Below are 18,014 nucleotides of genomic sequence, written 5' to 3'. Positions count from 1 at the left end.
TTTATTTGTTTTTTTAAATGTCACATCTTTTTTCTTTTTTTTTTTTATTCTTTTTTTTTTTATGGGGAATGTTGGGGAACAGTGTGTTTTTCCAGGGCCCATCAGCTCCAAGTCAAGTCATTGTCCTTCAGTCTAGTTGTGGAGGGTGCAGCTCAGTTCCAAGTCCAGTTGCCGTTTTCACCCTTTAGTTGAAGGGGGCGCAGCCCCCCATCCTATGCAGGAATTGAAACTTGTTGTTAAGAGTTTGCACTCTAACCAAGTGAGCCATCTGGCCGCCCTCTCCTCTTTTTAGTGTCTTGATTTAGACACTTCTTATCTGGATTATTTCAAGAAATCAAACTCTCAGCTCCCTCCCCCATCCCAAACCTGCTTCACCCACAACCTCTAGCATCACCCATCAGGCCGAAATCCTTGCGGTCATCCTTGACTCTTCTCATTTCTCTTTCTCTCACAACTTTCACCCAGAAAAAAAGATCACTGTTGGCTCTAACCTCAGATAGGCCCAGAATTGCAACACTTTGTACCTCCTCTACAGCTACAACCCTAACCTGAGCCCCCGACATCTAACCTGGAAGCAGCAATACTCTTCTAACTCATTCGTCTGCTTCCACTTTTGCCCCTCTGTCGTCTGTCATCAACTGAGTAGCCAGAGTGATGAATTTAAAACCTAAATTGGATCATGTCACTTTTCTGCTCAAACCCCAGAAAGAGTGATAGCCGTCAATTCCCTCCTTCCGGTGGCTTCCAAAGCTCCTCCCCAGCCCTGCCCTGTTACCTCTCAGACCTCATCTCCTGCTACTCCCTCCATGTGACATTCCTCTCCTGCCGCACTGCTCCTTTGCTCTCTCCTCAGACATACCAGGCCTTGGCATTAGCCATTCCCCAGCTGTGCTTTCCTCTAATATCCCCACGGCTCACTCCCTCGTCTCTTTTAATTCTTTACTCAAATGTCACCTTCTCCATGAATCTTACCCTGATGACCCCATTTTAAACGGTAACCTCCCCATACCACTCCTGATCCCCTTATTCTGCTCTACTTTACCTTTTTCCCCATAGCACTTACCCCTGTCTAAAATATTATATAATTTACTTATTTATCGTGTTTATTTTTTGTTGTCTATCTCCATCTGTTGGATATAAGTTCTATAAGGACAGGGAACCTTGTCTGTTTTATTCACTGATGTGTCCCAAGTGCCTAAAAAAGTGCCTGGACAGAGTGGGCGCTCATTAAATCTTTGCTGGCTAACTGTATTAATTAGTGAATAGCATTCTGTGTAGTCTCCCTGACTGGATTCTGCCAGCACGCTCGACCAGCACCACCCAGTAGAAATATCCTACAAGTCATGCATGAAATTTAAAATTTCTAGTAGCTGAATCAAGAAAAGGAAAATGAACCAACTGAGTTTTATTTTAATAGAATATTTTAATTGAATATAATTTTATTACTAGTTTAATAATATGTTTTATTTAACACAACGTATGCAAAATATTATCCTTTTAACATGTAATCAATGTAAAAAGTTATTAATGAAATCTTTTCCTTTTTCTTTCTACAAGGCTTCAGAAACTAGTGTGTATGATGATACTTGCAGCACATCTCAGTTGGGACGAGCCACTTTTTCCGTGCTCATTAAGCACAAGTGGCTAGTGGGTACCACATGGGGCAGCATAGCTGTGGACCGACCTCCACCCTGCACTTTGGATGATCTTTGCTCAAGGCAGACATCTGAGTATTCTCTATTGTAGGTCTTAATGATTTATACATTATAGTTCAGCTTTTCTGATCTTTGCCAGAACTTGTAAAATTGTGTCCTCGCTTATTGCGCCACCATTTCATTCCTCTTTGCTATTACATTGTACCCCGAAGTCCAACAGTACCAACTACTTGTAGTTCCCTCAACATTCCACAGGTAGCTCACATCTCCGTGTCTTTACATGTGCCCCAGCTTGTCAGCTTGTCACTGTCAAGACCTCAACAATTAGTTACCCCCCTGCCCAGAAGCCCTTTCTAAGCTTGAGTAGTTAAGCTTTCCCTTCTCTGTGGTTCCATCCTTGAATTATGTTTCTTCTCCAGTATATAGTGTGCTATACTGTTGTCAATCCTTCAAGGGCAGAAACCAGGATTCATTGGCACATACTAGGTATTCTGTAAATGGATAGGTGGGTAGGTGATAGATGGATAGACAAATAAACCAATGAACAAGTTCTAAATCACCTGCAAGCTCAGAGTGGAGATGGAGGGTGGGTCTTGGCAATACTGTGTACGTGGTGTACATTCCACACTTACTGAGAATTACAATCATGATTCTTCTTGTAAAAATGGTATCTAGGGTTCCTAGCTCTCATGTAAACCCTTCATCTGTAACTGTTCCTTTGGTAGAAAGAACTGAAGTACCTTATCATAATCTGGTATGAGGATAATGACTTGAATTATGTTGCATCAGTGTCATACTACCCAGTTATGACAATTTTTGGCGTTCATAGTCTAGTGAGAGGAGACTAAATGAATCTCACAGCTCTGGCTCAGACTCCAAATTTATTTAGCCAATAATTGTAGTATTGGAAGTAGTAATGATAATGGTAATAATGACAATAATGAACAATTGTACAGTAAAGTTTATAAAACCTATATATAATTTCATGCTTAGACTCAGTGGTTATAGATGTAACTTTATTTTTCTATAACTGAATTTATTATAATTTAGCTCTGGAGCCATTTTTTTTCCATTTAAAAGTAGAAAGCACTTAATGTTGCATTTCAGGCTGAGTTGGTCACTTCAGGTTAAAAATTTACTCAGTCTTTGGAGGGCAGTCAGTTCAGAGTTCTAACTCTAACTCTGGGCTGTTTTCCTCGGAGGGGTATTTTCCTCCTCACCTCTGTGGTGGTGTCAGGTTTCAGGAAGCAGTAGATGAAACATCATGGTCGAGCCCTGCGGTTCGCACTGCCTCTAATGATGGATGGCTGGTCCTGCTGGGTCTGTAGGTGGCATCGTCTGTCTTTACTTCATCTTCAGCTGAAGTTTCACAGTAGGTGTAAATTGTTTTCTCTCTCTTGATACAGTCAGAGCACCCAACCCTGACTTGGGTCTCACTTCATCTCTCACTGGTATCCTCAGAACCTACTGTTGTTCTTGCTTCTGTATCTAACTCAGGTGTATTCATGAAGAAGTGGGGCTGGTAGATTGAAGAACTGTTCACAAAAGGCCTACAGACCACTGCATATAGGATTTAATCCATATGTCTGTCAATCTGGAAAGCTTTAAATTCAGTTCATTTTAGGGTTTCAAATATTCTCAGGCCACCAAATTTACCTGAAGTTGATAAGATGTATTTGTCAGGACTTTTTTAGCTGCAGTTGAAAAAAAAGAAAAACTAACTCAAATTCACTTAGCAACAAGAAAAGGAAATGAAAAGAAGGAATGGACAGAAGGGGACAGGAGGGGGAAGGGAATTGAAAGGAGAGAAGAGAAGAGAAGGAGAGAAAAAATTTTTAGATTACACGATATATTTATCAGGACACTTTTGATAGCAACTAACCAAAATCCAGCTAATAGGCAAAATAACAAAACAATATAAAAAGAAATGAATTGATTCAAGTAACTGAAAAGCATGGGACGGAGCTTAATTTGGACAGGGCTGGTGCTAGATACTTGCTAGCTGTCCCTCCTCAGGCACGCAACCCCCGTGGCTCTGACAACTCAGACCTGTATTCTGTCTGCTTACAACCCCAGTATAGAACAGAGATCCCAATATAAAAAGGAGTGCCCAGTATATAAAGGAGTGCCTCTTTCCTAGTATTTACAGCCAAGTTCCTGGGTTAACAGTCAGTGGCTCTAACTGGTCTCTTTAGGTCATTGGTTTACCCCTAGTTGAACCAATCTCTGTGACTTAGATACTCTCATGGGCCAAGCCAGCATCAAGTGATAACCACTGGAGTCCACCCCACCCAAACTACAAGGTCCTGGGAAGGTGAAGTTCTCCAAAGGAAAACCAACCTATGTTACCAGAACAGGGTAAAACTTTTTAGTAGGCAGGTAAATGTAACAAATATCTTCTGTAGATGGCAACATCTATGTCTAAGAAGAAAGCCTGCTTGAAGTCCAAATTCATATCAGGAAATACTGGGTAACTGCATGAACTCAGAGTTAAGAAGGAGGATATCTCTAGGCCTCCAGCCCTCAGTGGAGTATTTTTTGATGTTGATTACCGTGGGTTCTCTCTTTCTGGAACTCTAGGGAGAAGGTCCTGGGAAGCTTGGCCTCTCTTTTTAGCATCATGTACCAGATCCTTGAAGAAGGGAGGGTCTCCCTCCACCATCTTATCATTACCTCAGTGAGTCAACATCCCCCCACTTACCATGCGTGGCCGATATTCATGGGGCAAAGACTGAGGGAAAGTGTTTGCGGCACTCTTCCTCCCTCGGTGTGGGCGTGTCTAAGTAAGAAGAGGTCCAGAGTAGGGCTTGAATGCTCTAAGGGAAAAAGAGAAGAGAAAAATTTATGTAACCTATTTCAGTGTCCTGTTCTGTTGCAGAAGAGCCATGATATGAACCTGAGTTATGCCTTCTCGGTAGCAGGTGGGGAATAGCCTAATTCTGACTGGCGGGACCCTCCTGTCACTCCATGTCACAGCTTAAGAGCTATAAAGTTCCCATTCACAGTGCAGGTGATTATTTACCTTGGGCCTGAGGTCATAAACCATATCTGCAATCAACAAAACAAACAATTACAACAACAAAGAAAAAAAAAAGCACTTCAATTTTCTCAAATCTCCCAAGATTTAAAAAGGAACAGAAAGTTACTGGTGTGTTTGCTGACTGGAGTGATTATGTGGTTCAATCATTTTGATTTACAATTGCATCTTTGTCCTTGTAGAAATAACTCTCTGCAGCTGAACAACGGGAGATGAAAATGGATTAACCTTCCAACTTGGGGATATAAGATGTATTCTAGGGAGCAGGCCTCTGTTTGAGGTTAATGCAAAGTCTCCAGTTTCTATGAATACACAAAATTAAAGAGCATTCTTTTTTTTTCCCTGCGTTCTTTTTCTTCTCTTTTGATCTGCCATGAAAAGGGAATTATCAGCAGCGTCTAAGCCTCCATTTTATATTTCCCCTTATGTATTTTGCATCATAAAGCATTTGAATCTGTTTGACGTATTCCAGGAGCTCTGAAGTAATCTTTGCTTGTCGTGTGAAATAGACTGCAGAAAAATGAGAGACAGGAGGTCATTCTGGAATATAAACTGTATGGGCTATATTGCAAATACAAATGGCTTTTTTCCTTTCCAGAAATAAATAGATGAGTCTTTGCTTTGCATGTGAAAGGGCCATAACACTGGGCCAGTGATTCTCAAACCTAAGCAAGCCCCAGAATCACCCAGAAGGCCTGTTAAAACACAGATTGCCAGGCCCCACCTCCAGGATTTCTGATTCAGTCTCTGGAGAGGGCCTGAGAATCTGCATTTCTAACAAGTGCCCAGGTGATACAGATGCTGCTGGACCAGAACCACCACACTCTACTGAATCGAATATGCATAGAAAACCATTCATCTCTCTCTAGCTGATCAGAGAAATAGACAGTTCCTACCGTGTTTCCCTGAAAATAAGACCTCGCTGGACCATCAGCTCTAATGGTCTTTTGGAGCAAAAATGAATATAAGACCTGATTATATTATATTATATTATATTATATTATATTATATTATATTATATTAATTATATACAACCGGATCTTATATTATAGTAAAATAAGACCTTATAAGGTCTTATATTATATAGTAATATAAGGGTCTTATATTAATTTTTTCTCCAAAAGATGCATAAGAGCTGATGGTCCAGCTAGGTCTTATTTTCGGGGAAACATGGTAGGTGCTGATATTCCCATTACTTCATCACTGCCTCCACAGGCACATGAATATGGAAGCTAGATGGGGAACCCAGCATGTCTGGACCATTGGGATGCTTGCTGTCTCACTTCAACCCGGTCATCTATTTCTTATAAGGATTGTGGAAATAAACAAAGACCAACCAAAGGCGAACAAGCAAAAGCACTTGATTCAGAGCTTACGCTCCCGGGAGTCAGCCACCAGCATTTGCGTTTTGGCTGAGACGCAAAGGCAGGAGAAGGAGCAGGAGAGCTTTGTAGTGGGAAGAAAGGAAAGGCGTTGGGTGCGCCCCGATGGAGGCTGCTGGCCTGGGGCAGCTGTGGGTGGGCTCACCAGGAGTGGGGCATCCTGTGTGATCGGTCAGGGGTGCATGTGTGGCTTTCTCTGGCTGGTCCTGAGTTGGAAGCAGAGACAAAAATTAAGGAAGTTGTCAGTATTAATCAAGTTCTGGCCATCTTGGGTCAGTTGTTAGAGAGTTTATTGTTTGTCTTCCTGGCTTGTTACCTAGATGGTAGGCTGATTTCCTACAAGTCTGCCTTACAGCAGGCTGCCGTCCTGAGCTGGTTGTTGTAGGTGATGGGTTGGTTTCCTGTGCAGGCTGCTGCAGGTTGTGGGTCAGAGTTCTACGTTTGTATATGGCCTGGCCACTGTCCATTCACATACCCAGTCTCTCAGGATGCACAGCAGGCACTCACTTTTTGCAACTTGCTAAATCCCTGGTATACCCCACAATGGCCAATTTCAATTACTTAATGACTAATTTTTATTAAGGGCCTACTATGTGCCAAGTATTACGTTAGACACATGAAGCTTTACAAGACGTAGGCACCAGTGTCAGTGAGAAGCAGCCCGAGTCAGTGGGCATCAAGGAGAAAGAAAGGCGAGGGCATGTGTTGCTTAGACTCTTCACACACTGACTATAGAGGGGCGAGAAGAGGGAGTCCGGTGTCCCTTTCCTTTCCCAGGTCGGGGAGCTTGGTCCCGGCTGAGAGCTTAGCTTCGCACCTTGGCATCAGGAGCTGGCATCCTTCTCTGCTCTGCAGCCTCAGGTCCCCAGGGACCATGTCTAAAGTCCCTCTGCTCCCGATAAGCCTGGTGCTTCTGTGCTGCAGGTGGACGATCTGAAAGCCAAGCTGGCCACCCAGGAAATGGAGCTGAAGCAGAAGAACGAGGATGCCGATAAGCTGATTCAGGTGGTGGGAGTAGAGACTGAAAAAGTGAGCCGAGAGAAAGCCACGGCAGACAAGGAGGAGGACAAGGTGGCTGTCATCATGCTGGAGGTGACGCAGAAGCAGAGGGCCTGTGAGGAAGACCTGGCCAGAGCAGAGCCAGCGCTCACCGCAGCCCAGGCCGCGCTCAACACCCTCAACAAGGTAGGAGTGTCTGCTGAGCTTGCTCGTCCCTCCGGGGAGGAGCAGATGCCTCCTCTGACCCAAAAACAACTCGGTACCCCCATGTGCCAAAGAGATAGAAGGGCAGACTCGGGAGGGCTTTGGGTGGCATACAGCTGTCACTAGTTTATTCATTAAGCAAACAGTTATTTAAACGGACTTGTACGTCAGGCTCCACAAGCTACCCATGGAATCCCAGAGATGAGAGCGTTAGAATCAGTTGGGATAGGAAGGGCCAACTGGTCCAGCCTCCTTGCTTCACAGATGGGAAAGCCAGGGCCCAGAGAAGAGGACTCACTTGCCTGGAGTCACTAAGCTCAATATTAGAGCCAGACCTGAGCTCCTCTTCAGAATCCAAACCCCGAGATCTACAGCCCATGCATCCCATGGCCCTTTTACCCATCATGCTCCTTTTAAGGCCCGAGGAAAATGTTTCAGATATGAAAGTGAAATAAGGTGTTGTCTCCAAAATATGGAAAAAATCTACCGAATCAAAATTAGCAAGTATTGGTTGTCAACCATTGAATGTAACTGTGTGTCAACTAAATTCAACTCATATGCGTAACCATTTGGTAGAACAAGCATGAAGTTTGAGATACAGTCATAAGGCAATTTTATTTTGGTTCTCTTGAAATTTGTTCCACGTGTTGGGGAGAGCGTGTGGTTAGCTAGTTCCTTTTATCATTTTTCACGGTTAAGCTTCTTTCCCATTTGGATAACCATGGCTGAGGGGCAAAGGGAGAAAGAGAAAGAGAGGCAGACAGACTCATGTCATCGGGAGCTGGTATCAGAGAGGGACTGAAAGGCGGACCCCTTCTCCATCGGAATGCTCGCACAGGCTCTTTGGAGACCCTCCCCCATCCCTGCAATCTTTCCCCTGTAGGTTGCTTTCTCTTCCTTTTTCTCAGAGTCCAGGAATTCCCTTGACCCTTTACCTGGGCTGTGCGGTCAAGGTCTCACACAACCTATGCCAGGTGTGCCATGCAAGCAGATTGCCTCTGTTCCAGAGGGACAGCTGTGCCTCCTTTCTCTAAACACGCTCGCAGGGTGATCGCCGCCCCAAGCAGCATGTTGTCCCTAGTTAAAATGTCAGGAGGCCAGCCACCTCTTCTCACACCCTAGATTTCTGGGGTATGTAAGTTAGACCCCAGGCCACCGTGGGGCTCTCCTAGTGGTCTCCTTAAAGCCCCTCCCTCTAGACTTGATGTGAAAGGGGCAGATGCCTCATACCTTCCCTTAAGGGCAGAATGAGTGGGACTCACCAACTGTTCTCACTAAAAATTTTCCCTTAATCTCCAAATTCCTGACTCTTTTCTACCCTCAATGCAGAGGAAGGGTTCAAGAGTGAAATCACCGGTCTTTTGACACCTTCTCTCATCAGCTCTGCATAGCCATGTCACACATCCTTTGGGAAGGTAGTACCTGTTGCCTTAGGGCCTCAGCAAATCTGAGACTAAACTGGGTACACTGTAAAATCCTGTTACGTATAGTTATGTGTAAATTGTCTGACATGTGAAATATGAGTTCATTTGAGTATTCTTTTTGTGTGATGTAGGGGAGGGGCTCCCTAAAAGTAACAGCCCTCGGACCTATGAAGGCCTTCAGTTGCTCGCTACCCTACATCAATAGAAAACAGGATTTCTCCACTGGTAACTTTTGGGTATCATTGGGTAGACCAGGAACTGGAGGTGTAGCCCAGTTATGCCACCACTTCTCAGCTGGAACCCTGTAATACAGCCAGGCCAGGCTTTTCTCTGACCCCCCCTATGGTGGCTTCCAGTTCAACCTCTCGGCTTTTGATTAGACTATAGGACTCCTCCCCTCCCCATCATTTAGGATTCCCTCTCCTTCTCTCATGCTGTTTAAATCCTACTCATATTTCAAAATCAAACTTATATTCTAGATTTATCTCTCCCTTTCCTGATTTTTAGAACACAAGGGATGGGCCACTTAATTTATCTGCCGTCATGTAGTGGTCACTGATCATTTCATAAGATCTTTTGACACAGGGATTATATGTTCTAAGATGAGCGGAAGCCAGATACTGGCTGAACTATTTACTGTGTGTGGCTCTGGGAATGACTTGATCTTCTCTGAGCCCTCAGTTCCTCATCTGTAAAGTGGAGGTAATAGTAAGATAGTCCCCATTAGGTTGTTTTGAGGATTAAATGAGACAGTGTATGAAAAGTAGCTTATAACTGGCAGCCACTCAGTAAGTGTTTGTTGTAGATGTCATTATAACCAGAATTATCGCTTCTGTTTCCATGAAACTGGAAACAAAGTGAACACCCATAAATACTTTTGCTTAATTTGTTGGCTGGTTAGTCAATTGATTACTGGTAGAAATAAACATGTAGACATGTGATTCATGGAAGTGATAGGATAGGATTTTGGAAATAGCACTGAATTTGAAGCCTTGATATGTATCTCTGCCACAAAGGAAGTGAAACTCATTTTTAATGAGTGCCTACTATGTGCCAAGTAATATGATAGGTGCTTTCTTCTAATTAGCTGTGTAGCCTGGCACAAGTCACTGTAGTCCTTGATCCCTCGATTTCTTTTCTCTGTTACGCAGAAAGGGCAAATAAGAATTAACGGGCTCTTTATCTCACAGTCCCATCCAATCTATTAGCAAATTCTATCAATTCTACCTTCAGAGTATATCTAGAATTCAAATGCTTCTTGTCATCTCTGCTGCTACCACTCTGGCCCAAGCCACCACCATCTCTTCCCCGGATCGTTTCAACAGCCTTTCAATTGGCCTCCCTGCTTACACGCTTGCTACAGCAATGCCTTTGCCCATTACAGCAATCTGAGTGACCTTTTAAAAATGATAGTTTGACCATACCACCCCTCTGTTCATAATCTTCCATTGGCTTCCCATTATTCTCAGAATAAAATTGAAATAAATAAAATTCCACAGTCATCACCATGGCCGTAAGGCCCTACATGCATTTGCCTGACCTGCCTCTCCTGCTGCATCAGTTACTACTCTTTTCTTGTCACTCCACTCCACCCACGCTGACCTTCTTGCTGTGTCTCAGAAACTCCCAGCACAGACACACCCCAAGGCTTTTGAATGAGAAATTCACTCTGTATGGAACGCTCTTCTCCCAAGTATCCCGAGGGTTCTCTCCTCTTCTTTCAGGTGTTCGCCTAAAAGTTACCTTATCAGCAAAAAATAATAAAAGTATTTATTAACTTCAGAAAATAATGTAAGGTATACATGAATGAAAATATAAGCCAAGGCAAACAATATCAATAATCACAATCATATATATACTGAACGTTAACTTAAAAAAATTATATAACCATAATGAACCATTAGGAGGGAAAGGAGGGCAGTAAAGATAACTAAATATTCACACTCTACAAGTAAAGATAACTAAATATTCACACTCTACAATAGGAAGTCATTTGATAGCATCTAAAATGAAAAAAACGTAGCAGCATAAGCATGTTCTTTATTGACAAGGAGTGAAATGTGGAAGTAATGATGGAAGGCATTATAAGTAGTGGCTTCTGGAGAGCTGGAGTTGGAGTGTAGTGGGCCTGTGTTTTGTCCTAAGCCTTGTAGTTCTATTAGAGTTTATAAATTCTGTGCATGTATCACATTAACAAAAAGAAAAACATTTTCATTTTCCATGGCTTGAGAGCACAGATGGCATCTAACTGCCTGGCCAGGTAGAACTGGGGAAGAGAAAGCCCATAGAAGCAAGGACTGCAGGGTGACCATTTTACAAGATGGAGAAGGAGGTAGAAAAGACCATCTCAGGGAGGACTGATGTTTGCAAAGACATGGATGCATGAAAGGGTGTGGTGTGTCTGAGCCGTGGCTGCATGGTGGCCCCCGGGAGGTGATACGGAAATGAGTCCCTAGATGTGGGCTGGGCAAGATCACTTTAACACCGTGGCGTCACTTGGCGTCACTGCCAAGTTTAACTGGGGACCAGCATTTACAATCCACCGGTTGCCACCCATTAATGGATCTCAAAGAGCATTTTAACAATTTAGATAGAATTGACATATAACATATTAGTCTCAGTTGTACCCCATCCTGACTCAATATTTGTGTGCATATTGTGCAGTGATCACCACAATACGTCTAACTAACATACCTCTCACCACACGGTTACAATTTTTGTCTTGTGATGAGAATCTTTAAGATCTGCTCCCTTAACAACTTTCAAACATGCAATACAGTATTGGTACCTGTAGTGACCATGCTATACGTTACACCCCCAGGACTTATTTCACCCCCACCCCCACCCCCCATCTGATGACGTGGAATAGCTCAGACTGTATGACATGTAATCAGGGAAGTATTGCTTCATGAGCCCAAGGACCCCCCAGAGTATCCTCAGACCCTCTGCATACACAGGACTCTGATATTTAAGGACACTTTCCCCGTTTTCTCATGTTCAAAGTTAACAACGAATCTTTAATTAATGCACAAAGAACACATACATCAGAGCTTGGTCGTGAGTCTCTGTACATTTTAAGTATCTGCTTTGGCAGTTTCATTTCACTTTTATAGCTAAACTGAAATAAATCCAATAAAACTTTTCCTGCCGTACTTGAGGAATAGTTTTGCTTGCAATTTCATGGGTTTTTTTTCCCCCCTACGAAGTTACTTGGAATTTTCTATTTGGTTGCTTTGCAATTTTTACAAGGAATTTTTTTTATTATACAAATAGCATATAATGGCATCTTCATTGTTAAACATAATTCAAATAGTATAAAATATATAGGGTAAGATATGGCAACCCTCTTTTCCACTCCAGCCCTAGTGCTTTCCCAAGAGAGGACTCTTTATCTGTGTATTTATATTTGTACAAATGCACATATATAATGTATCATATTTGAAATATAAATGGATAATGCCAACTGACTTTCCTTCCTGAAACAAGACTATTTCATGCCACTACATACATTAAAACCTTACTTATTTAATGTTTCATAGTATTCCATGTTATAATTGTACTCTATGAATTGTTTAATAATTATTGTTGAGTATTTAATTAGTTTCTTTGTCTCTCCAGTACGAATATCCTTATGCATACATCTTTGTTACATATGTGCAAATATTTCTCTGGACCAAATAAAAATTACACTTGTTTGGTAGAACAACATGGCAGGCTGAATAATGCCTCCTCCATCCCCAAAAATATTCATACCCGAATATCTGGAACCTGTGACTTTTACTTCATATGGCAAAAGTGACCTCGTAGGTGTGATTAAGTTAAGGATGTTGAGCTGGAGAGGTTGTCCTGGATGACCCCGGTGGGCCCTAAGTGTAATCACAAGGGCCCTTAGAAATGTCCCTTCCATCCTTGGGTTCCTGTTAGCAGTACCGTATTACCTACCCTGAGGTGGTTGGCTTCAGAAACCTCGCCTAACTAAACAAGATCATTTCCCAGGGCCTTTTTATTTTGACTTACATGGAAGAAAAAGTCTCCTTTCCGGCTGGTTGCAAAGTGAAGGCTGCAGCCTGGAGCTGCCGGCACCCATTCATTCCATTCGATCGTTCAACACACATGTTGATGAGTACTTACTGCGTGCCAGTTTCTGTTCTAGGCACTGAGGCTACAGTGGTTGACACGGGGTTCCTGTTCTCAGGAAGAAGAGGAATATGGTAATTCAACAAGGAAAAAGTGGTAATTGTTTCGGATTGCCCTGAGTTCTGTGCTCAGATAGGAAATGACTCAGAAGAGAAAGTTGGCAGGGAGAGTCTTTCTGTGTGAGGACTTTTGAATTAAGATGAGACCTTGATGAATGAGAAGGGATCAGCCATGCAAATGGTTTAGGAGGAAGTGATCCAGGCAGAGGGGCTCAGGTGGGAATGAGCTTGGCAGTCCGTGTGCTGGAAAGTGACTGGGGTTGGAGCTTAGTGCGAGATGGAGAAAGTGACCCTAGTTGAGGTCAGAGACGTATGTCATGTGCTTTGCTAGACAAGAAAACTGGTATGCAGAAAAGAAGCAGAAACAAGAAATAATCTGGAGAGTCCTGCAAACATTCAGAAGGCAGTTCCTCTCATACTTACAGCTCCAAGCCCGTCCTCCCCAGATACACGAGTGAGAAAATCCCCCTTTGTACTTCAGCTGGGTTTTCGTCACTAAACCCAAAAGAGGTGTGATCAATGTATAGATATTTATGAACATAAAAAAAGACTAGAAGGAATTACATTGAAATATGTATCTGGGTTGTAGAATTCAGTTTTCCTGTTACATATTTTTATGTTTTCTTAATGCAGTACATCGAACATAATTAACTTTAAACGTTTTACAGTTGTGGGGGTTTTGTTTCTGATTGGCTTTTCTCACTTTGCCTTCTGCCACCCAGGGGAGCCCACTGTGACAGGCACACTGGCCTGCCTCCTACATCTGTGCTGTCTCTCGTTCCTGCCCTTGACAAGCTTGTCATGACCCATTGTGAAAATAGTTGCAAAAGCAAGCAGAGTATTTTCCTGGGTATTGCTGTTAGACGCTAGAAAAAAAATCCCCCTCGCATGTAGATCTCCAGGCCCAGGAGCACCCCAAATTAATGTGGCACACGGACCTAATCTTTGAAATCAAGATTTTCCCCCTTTTACAAAATCAGCCTCAGATGCAAGTGCTTTCGAGGTCAGAAGCTTCTCAGTGATGGTCACAGGAAACCTTAAATCCACTTCCTATGCATTTATGACACAATTTCACTTACTGATTAAGGGGTCCCACTGCTCCCAATTTACAGATGAAAACACTGAGGCCTGGAAAGTTTCAGTGACTTGCCAAGATCAATACTTGCAGTCCTATCTTTCCAGAGCAAGTGAAACTTAAGAGTATACGGACAAACCCACGTCCAGGCAGAGGCAGCAATGGCATAGGCTGTGCATAGCTTTCGGTCTACATTTTCTTGGCAGAAAATGCCACTTGGCTATCAGGACAGTCAAGTGTAGTTAGAACAAGCTCATGGAACAAAGCAGTTTAATTAAAGAAAAAAAAATTAGTTGAATTACTGTGCTAGTCTCTTCAATCCAGGATGGAAATTAATTTATAATAACCTTATCTTTTATTCATGGCAAGCTGCATATCTCAGAGTATGTTGGCATCCTTATATTTCTCAGTCGAATGTGAAATAATTGTGTGTTTCTAATGGGCAGAGAGTCCGTTAAAGTGCTGGAAAAACATAGCTGAGTCTCGGCTCACCAATCAGGGAAGTCTGAAGCCCCTGGGGAGTAGCTGTGGTTTCCTTCTGATGAGTCAGGATATTTAAAATTCAGAGGGCTGCTGCAGGCTTCAAAGCAGCCCTTTCAGATTAATCACTCCAGAGCCTAACTCCATCAGTGGCCAAGGACAAAGGAAGCCCATTCATTTTCCTCTAACAGCCTCCTCGTCTTTCCTCAGACCAACCTGACAGAGCTGAAGTCCTTTGGTTCTCCACCCCTGGCTGTCAGCAAAGTTAGTGCGGCCGTGATGGCGCTCATGGCGCCCGGGGGAAAAGTGCCCAAGGACCGGAGCTGGAAGGCCGCTAAGGTCGCCATGGCCAAAGTGGATGGTTTCCTGGACTCCTTGATCAACTTTGACAAAGAGAACATTCATGAGAACTGCCTCAAAGCCATCAGGCCATATCTGCAGGACCCCGAGTTCAATCCGGAGTTTGTGGCCACCAAGTCCTATGCGGCTGCAGGCCTGTGCTCTTGGGTCATAAACATTGTGAGGTTCTACGAGGTGTTCTGTGACGTGGAACCCAAGCGCCAAGCATTGAGCAAAGCCACCTCGGACCTCGCAGCTGCCCAAGAGAAGCTGGCAGCTGTTAAAGCCAAGGTCACGGTAAGCGAAGCCAGAGCCCCCTGACCCTGTGGGGTAGCTTCTAATACAAACACTCTCCACCATTTCTCAGGGCCTAGTGTCCCAATTTTTAAAGAGAAGCAGGAAAGCCAGATTGTCATGCAGAATCTCCAGATTTTTCAATAGAGGCAACTTTTTACATTTCTCTCTCAAACACTGTATAGTCCAAACAGGATAAATCCACTGGACCACTGGTTGACGTTTGCCCCTAAAATTTTTTTCTCCCTTTCTTTTGAGGAAGGAAAAGATGACAGATAGATAAACAGTGTTATCCACGGAGCCAACTGTTATCTCATTGGCCACAAATGAATTTAGCATTTTTGGCACATCTGGTAGTTAAGAATAAAAGCTCAAAACTTTGAGATTCCTTTTTCCCGTTGAAATGTAAATTTTAGCCACCGGACGTCACTTTGTGCACCTATTATTTTCAGTTCTGGCCAACCGTCCTCCTGTATCCCTCTCAGCAGTGTAGACGTGTGGGGCTGCTGGACACGTTTTATGTTATCTGATTGTTTTATGAAGGCTTTGAAAAAAAAATAGTATATTGTGGTTTGCAAGATGGTCTCTTGACCTTGAATATAAGTCTGTGAGGGTGATTGGTTTTTATTAACCTCTTGATATTTGATTATATCAGTCTCACCCAGGATTGGGGGTGGGGATAGTCTTGGGTTCACACCTATTTCAGAGAGATTTCCCTTCAACCTCACCTTTGCTGTTAAAATGGATACTACTAATGTGAGAAGTAGAAATCAGAGCCCTGTAGGATGGCATAGCAGCAGGTCTCACTTCCAGTCCAAGCTATAATGTTTGCTGATACGTGACCTTTAGAAAGGTCTTTAAAATGCCTGCACTTCCGTTTCCTGGAGTAAAATGGATGCAGTGATATCACCGCTCATTCAGGGACAGAATGCACATAGTGTAAAGCATAATCCCAGAGCCTGGCACATAGTAACGCCATGAGCTGCTGCCAGGACAGAGGTGACAACAGTGGTTCTCATGACCATTACTGCTTTACCTCTACTCTCCTCCTGCTCCCTGTCCTACTTCTTGGGCTACCTGTGCTCTCGCAGGCACTTACAAGCCCTGGTCATCAGTCACTACTATGATCAAGTTCAATCCAAAACCTTTCCCGGGTCTTTCCTATCCACACATGCATTCCAAGCCAATAAGATTCTTTTTTTTTTTTTTTTTTTAAGTTTATTGGGGTGACAATTGTTAGTAAAGTTACATAGATTTCAGGTGTACAATTCTGTATTACATCATCTGTATATCACATTGAGTGTTCACCACTGAGTCAGTTCTCCTTCCATCACCATATATTTGATCCCCTTTACCCTCATCTACCACCCCCCTCCCTCGTTACCCTCTGGTAACCACTAAACTATTGTCTGTGTCTATGAGTTTTTGTTTCTTTATTTGTTTGTCTGGTTCCTTTGCTGTTTTCAGTTTTATACCCCACATATCAGTGAAATCATATGGTTCTCAACTTTTTCTGTCTGACTTATTTAGCTTAGCATAATAACCTCAAGATCCATCCATGTTGTCGCAAGTGGCACTATTTCATCTTTTCTTATGGCAGAATAGTATTCCATTATGTATATATACCATATTTTCTTTATCCAATCATCTATCGAAGGACACTTTGGTTGTTTCCATGTCTTGGCCACTGTAAATAAAGCTTCAGTGAACATCAGGAGCACATATATCTTTACAGATCAATGTTTTCAGATTTTGGGGGTAGATGCCCGGGAGAGGAATTGCTGGGTCATACAGTAATTCTATTAATTTTTTGAGGAACCTCCACACTGCCTTCCATAGTGGCTGCACCAATCTGCATTCCCACCAACAGTGTATGAGGGTTCCTTTTTCTCCACAGGCCAGTAAGATGCTTGCTGCAGCTTTCTCATGAGGGTAAAAAGGGTTTGACTAAATGTGAAACGTAAGAGTGTAGACATGCCGCACACTTCATGTCATGGGTTTATTGATTGGTGGATTAACTTCTATGGCTAAAGGCGCTAGTTCAAAGGTCACTGCAACCAATCTCTCTATAAAGAAAAGGTACTTTCTGGCAAAGCAGCTAATCCCCTCTCAGCAAGTTTGCTTTATAAATCCAGTTGTTCATGGGCCAATTTACTTAAAACAAGAGATGACCGTCATAACAGTGGCCCTCTTCAAAGAACACCAAATGCAAAATGCCATACCATCCCCAAGACTGCTTTTTTGGGGGAATATCTCCTGATAATTTTCTTACTCTCTCAGAATAGTGTTACAAGAACTGCATTTTCAAAGATCTCTTTACTCAAGTTATTTTAACTGAAGGAACATTTGGTGCAAAGGGAATGTTTTCAAATGTTTATACCTTGTCAGTAGCCAACATTCACATGATGGGCCCACTCAACCTGTGAAAGCAATAAGAATATTTTAAAATACTTGGCTACCTTACGAAGGCACTTCTTTTCTGCCAAAGTAGTTTTTGAAAAAAAAAAAAAAAAAATGTTCTTGCTTTTAACAACCTGCTCCCCATCCTGTGCTTATTTGCGTGTCCATCAACCTCCCAAGAGTTTGAACACTGCCCCACCAATCATAGAGGAGACATGCTAACTGACACCCCTCTCCACCACGGAGGCTGCCCCAGGGCACAGCAGTTCTGCCCTATGCCCCCCTGGGGCCATTGCCAGCCTTCTCCAGTTGCGCCCCACCCCAAGCTTTTTATTTTAAGATTTTAGGGTAACTCCAAGTAAATTTTATAGTCAAGATGCATAAAGTGAAAAACCATATTTCAAAACAAATTATACAATATAATTTCAATTTGATTATACCTATAATTATAATGCATTAAAGTATGAATAGAGGTGGTTATCTCTGGGTGATAGACTTTAAATGGTATTTATCTGTATTTTCTTTGTTT

The 18,014-nt window shown here is 42.8% G+C and overlaps 1 protein-coding gene across 3 annotated transcripts in view; it reads left to right on the top strand.

Annotated features, from left to right (window-relative positions):
- Nucleotides 1-18,014, top strand: part of DNAH9 (dynein axonemal heavy chain 9) — a 316,438-nt gene that overhangs the window by 223,523 nt on the left and 74,901 nt on the right. For all 3 annotated transcript variants that reach the window (XM_088801911.1, XM_088801910.1, XM_088801912.1), the window contains exons 49-50: nucleotides 6,999-7,259; nucleotides 14,663-15,088. In XM_088801911.1, the coding sequence (XP_088658037.1) occupies nucleotides 6,999-7,259; nucleotides 14,663-15,088 (687 nt within the window). The remainder of the gene's footprint in view (nucleotides 1-6,998; nucleotides 7,260-14,662; nucleotides 15,089-18,014) is intronic.

The sequence above is a fragment of the Rhinolophus sinicus genome, chromosome 12, assembly GCF_057876585.1.
Source record: "Rhinolophus sinicus isolate RSI-liver-muscle chromosome 12, RSI-T2T, whole genome shotgun sequence".
In the NCBI taxonomy this organism is placed as follows: Eukaryota; Metazoa; Chordata; class Mammalia; order Chiroptera; family Rhinolophidae; genus Rhinolophus; species Rhinolophus sinicus.
This window is presented reverse-complemented; position numbering and strand designations above follow the sequence as displayed.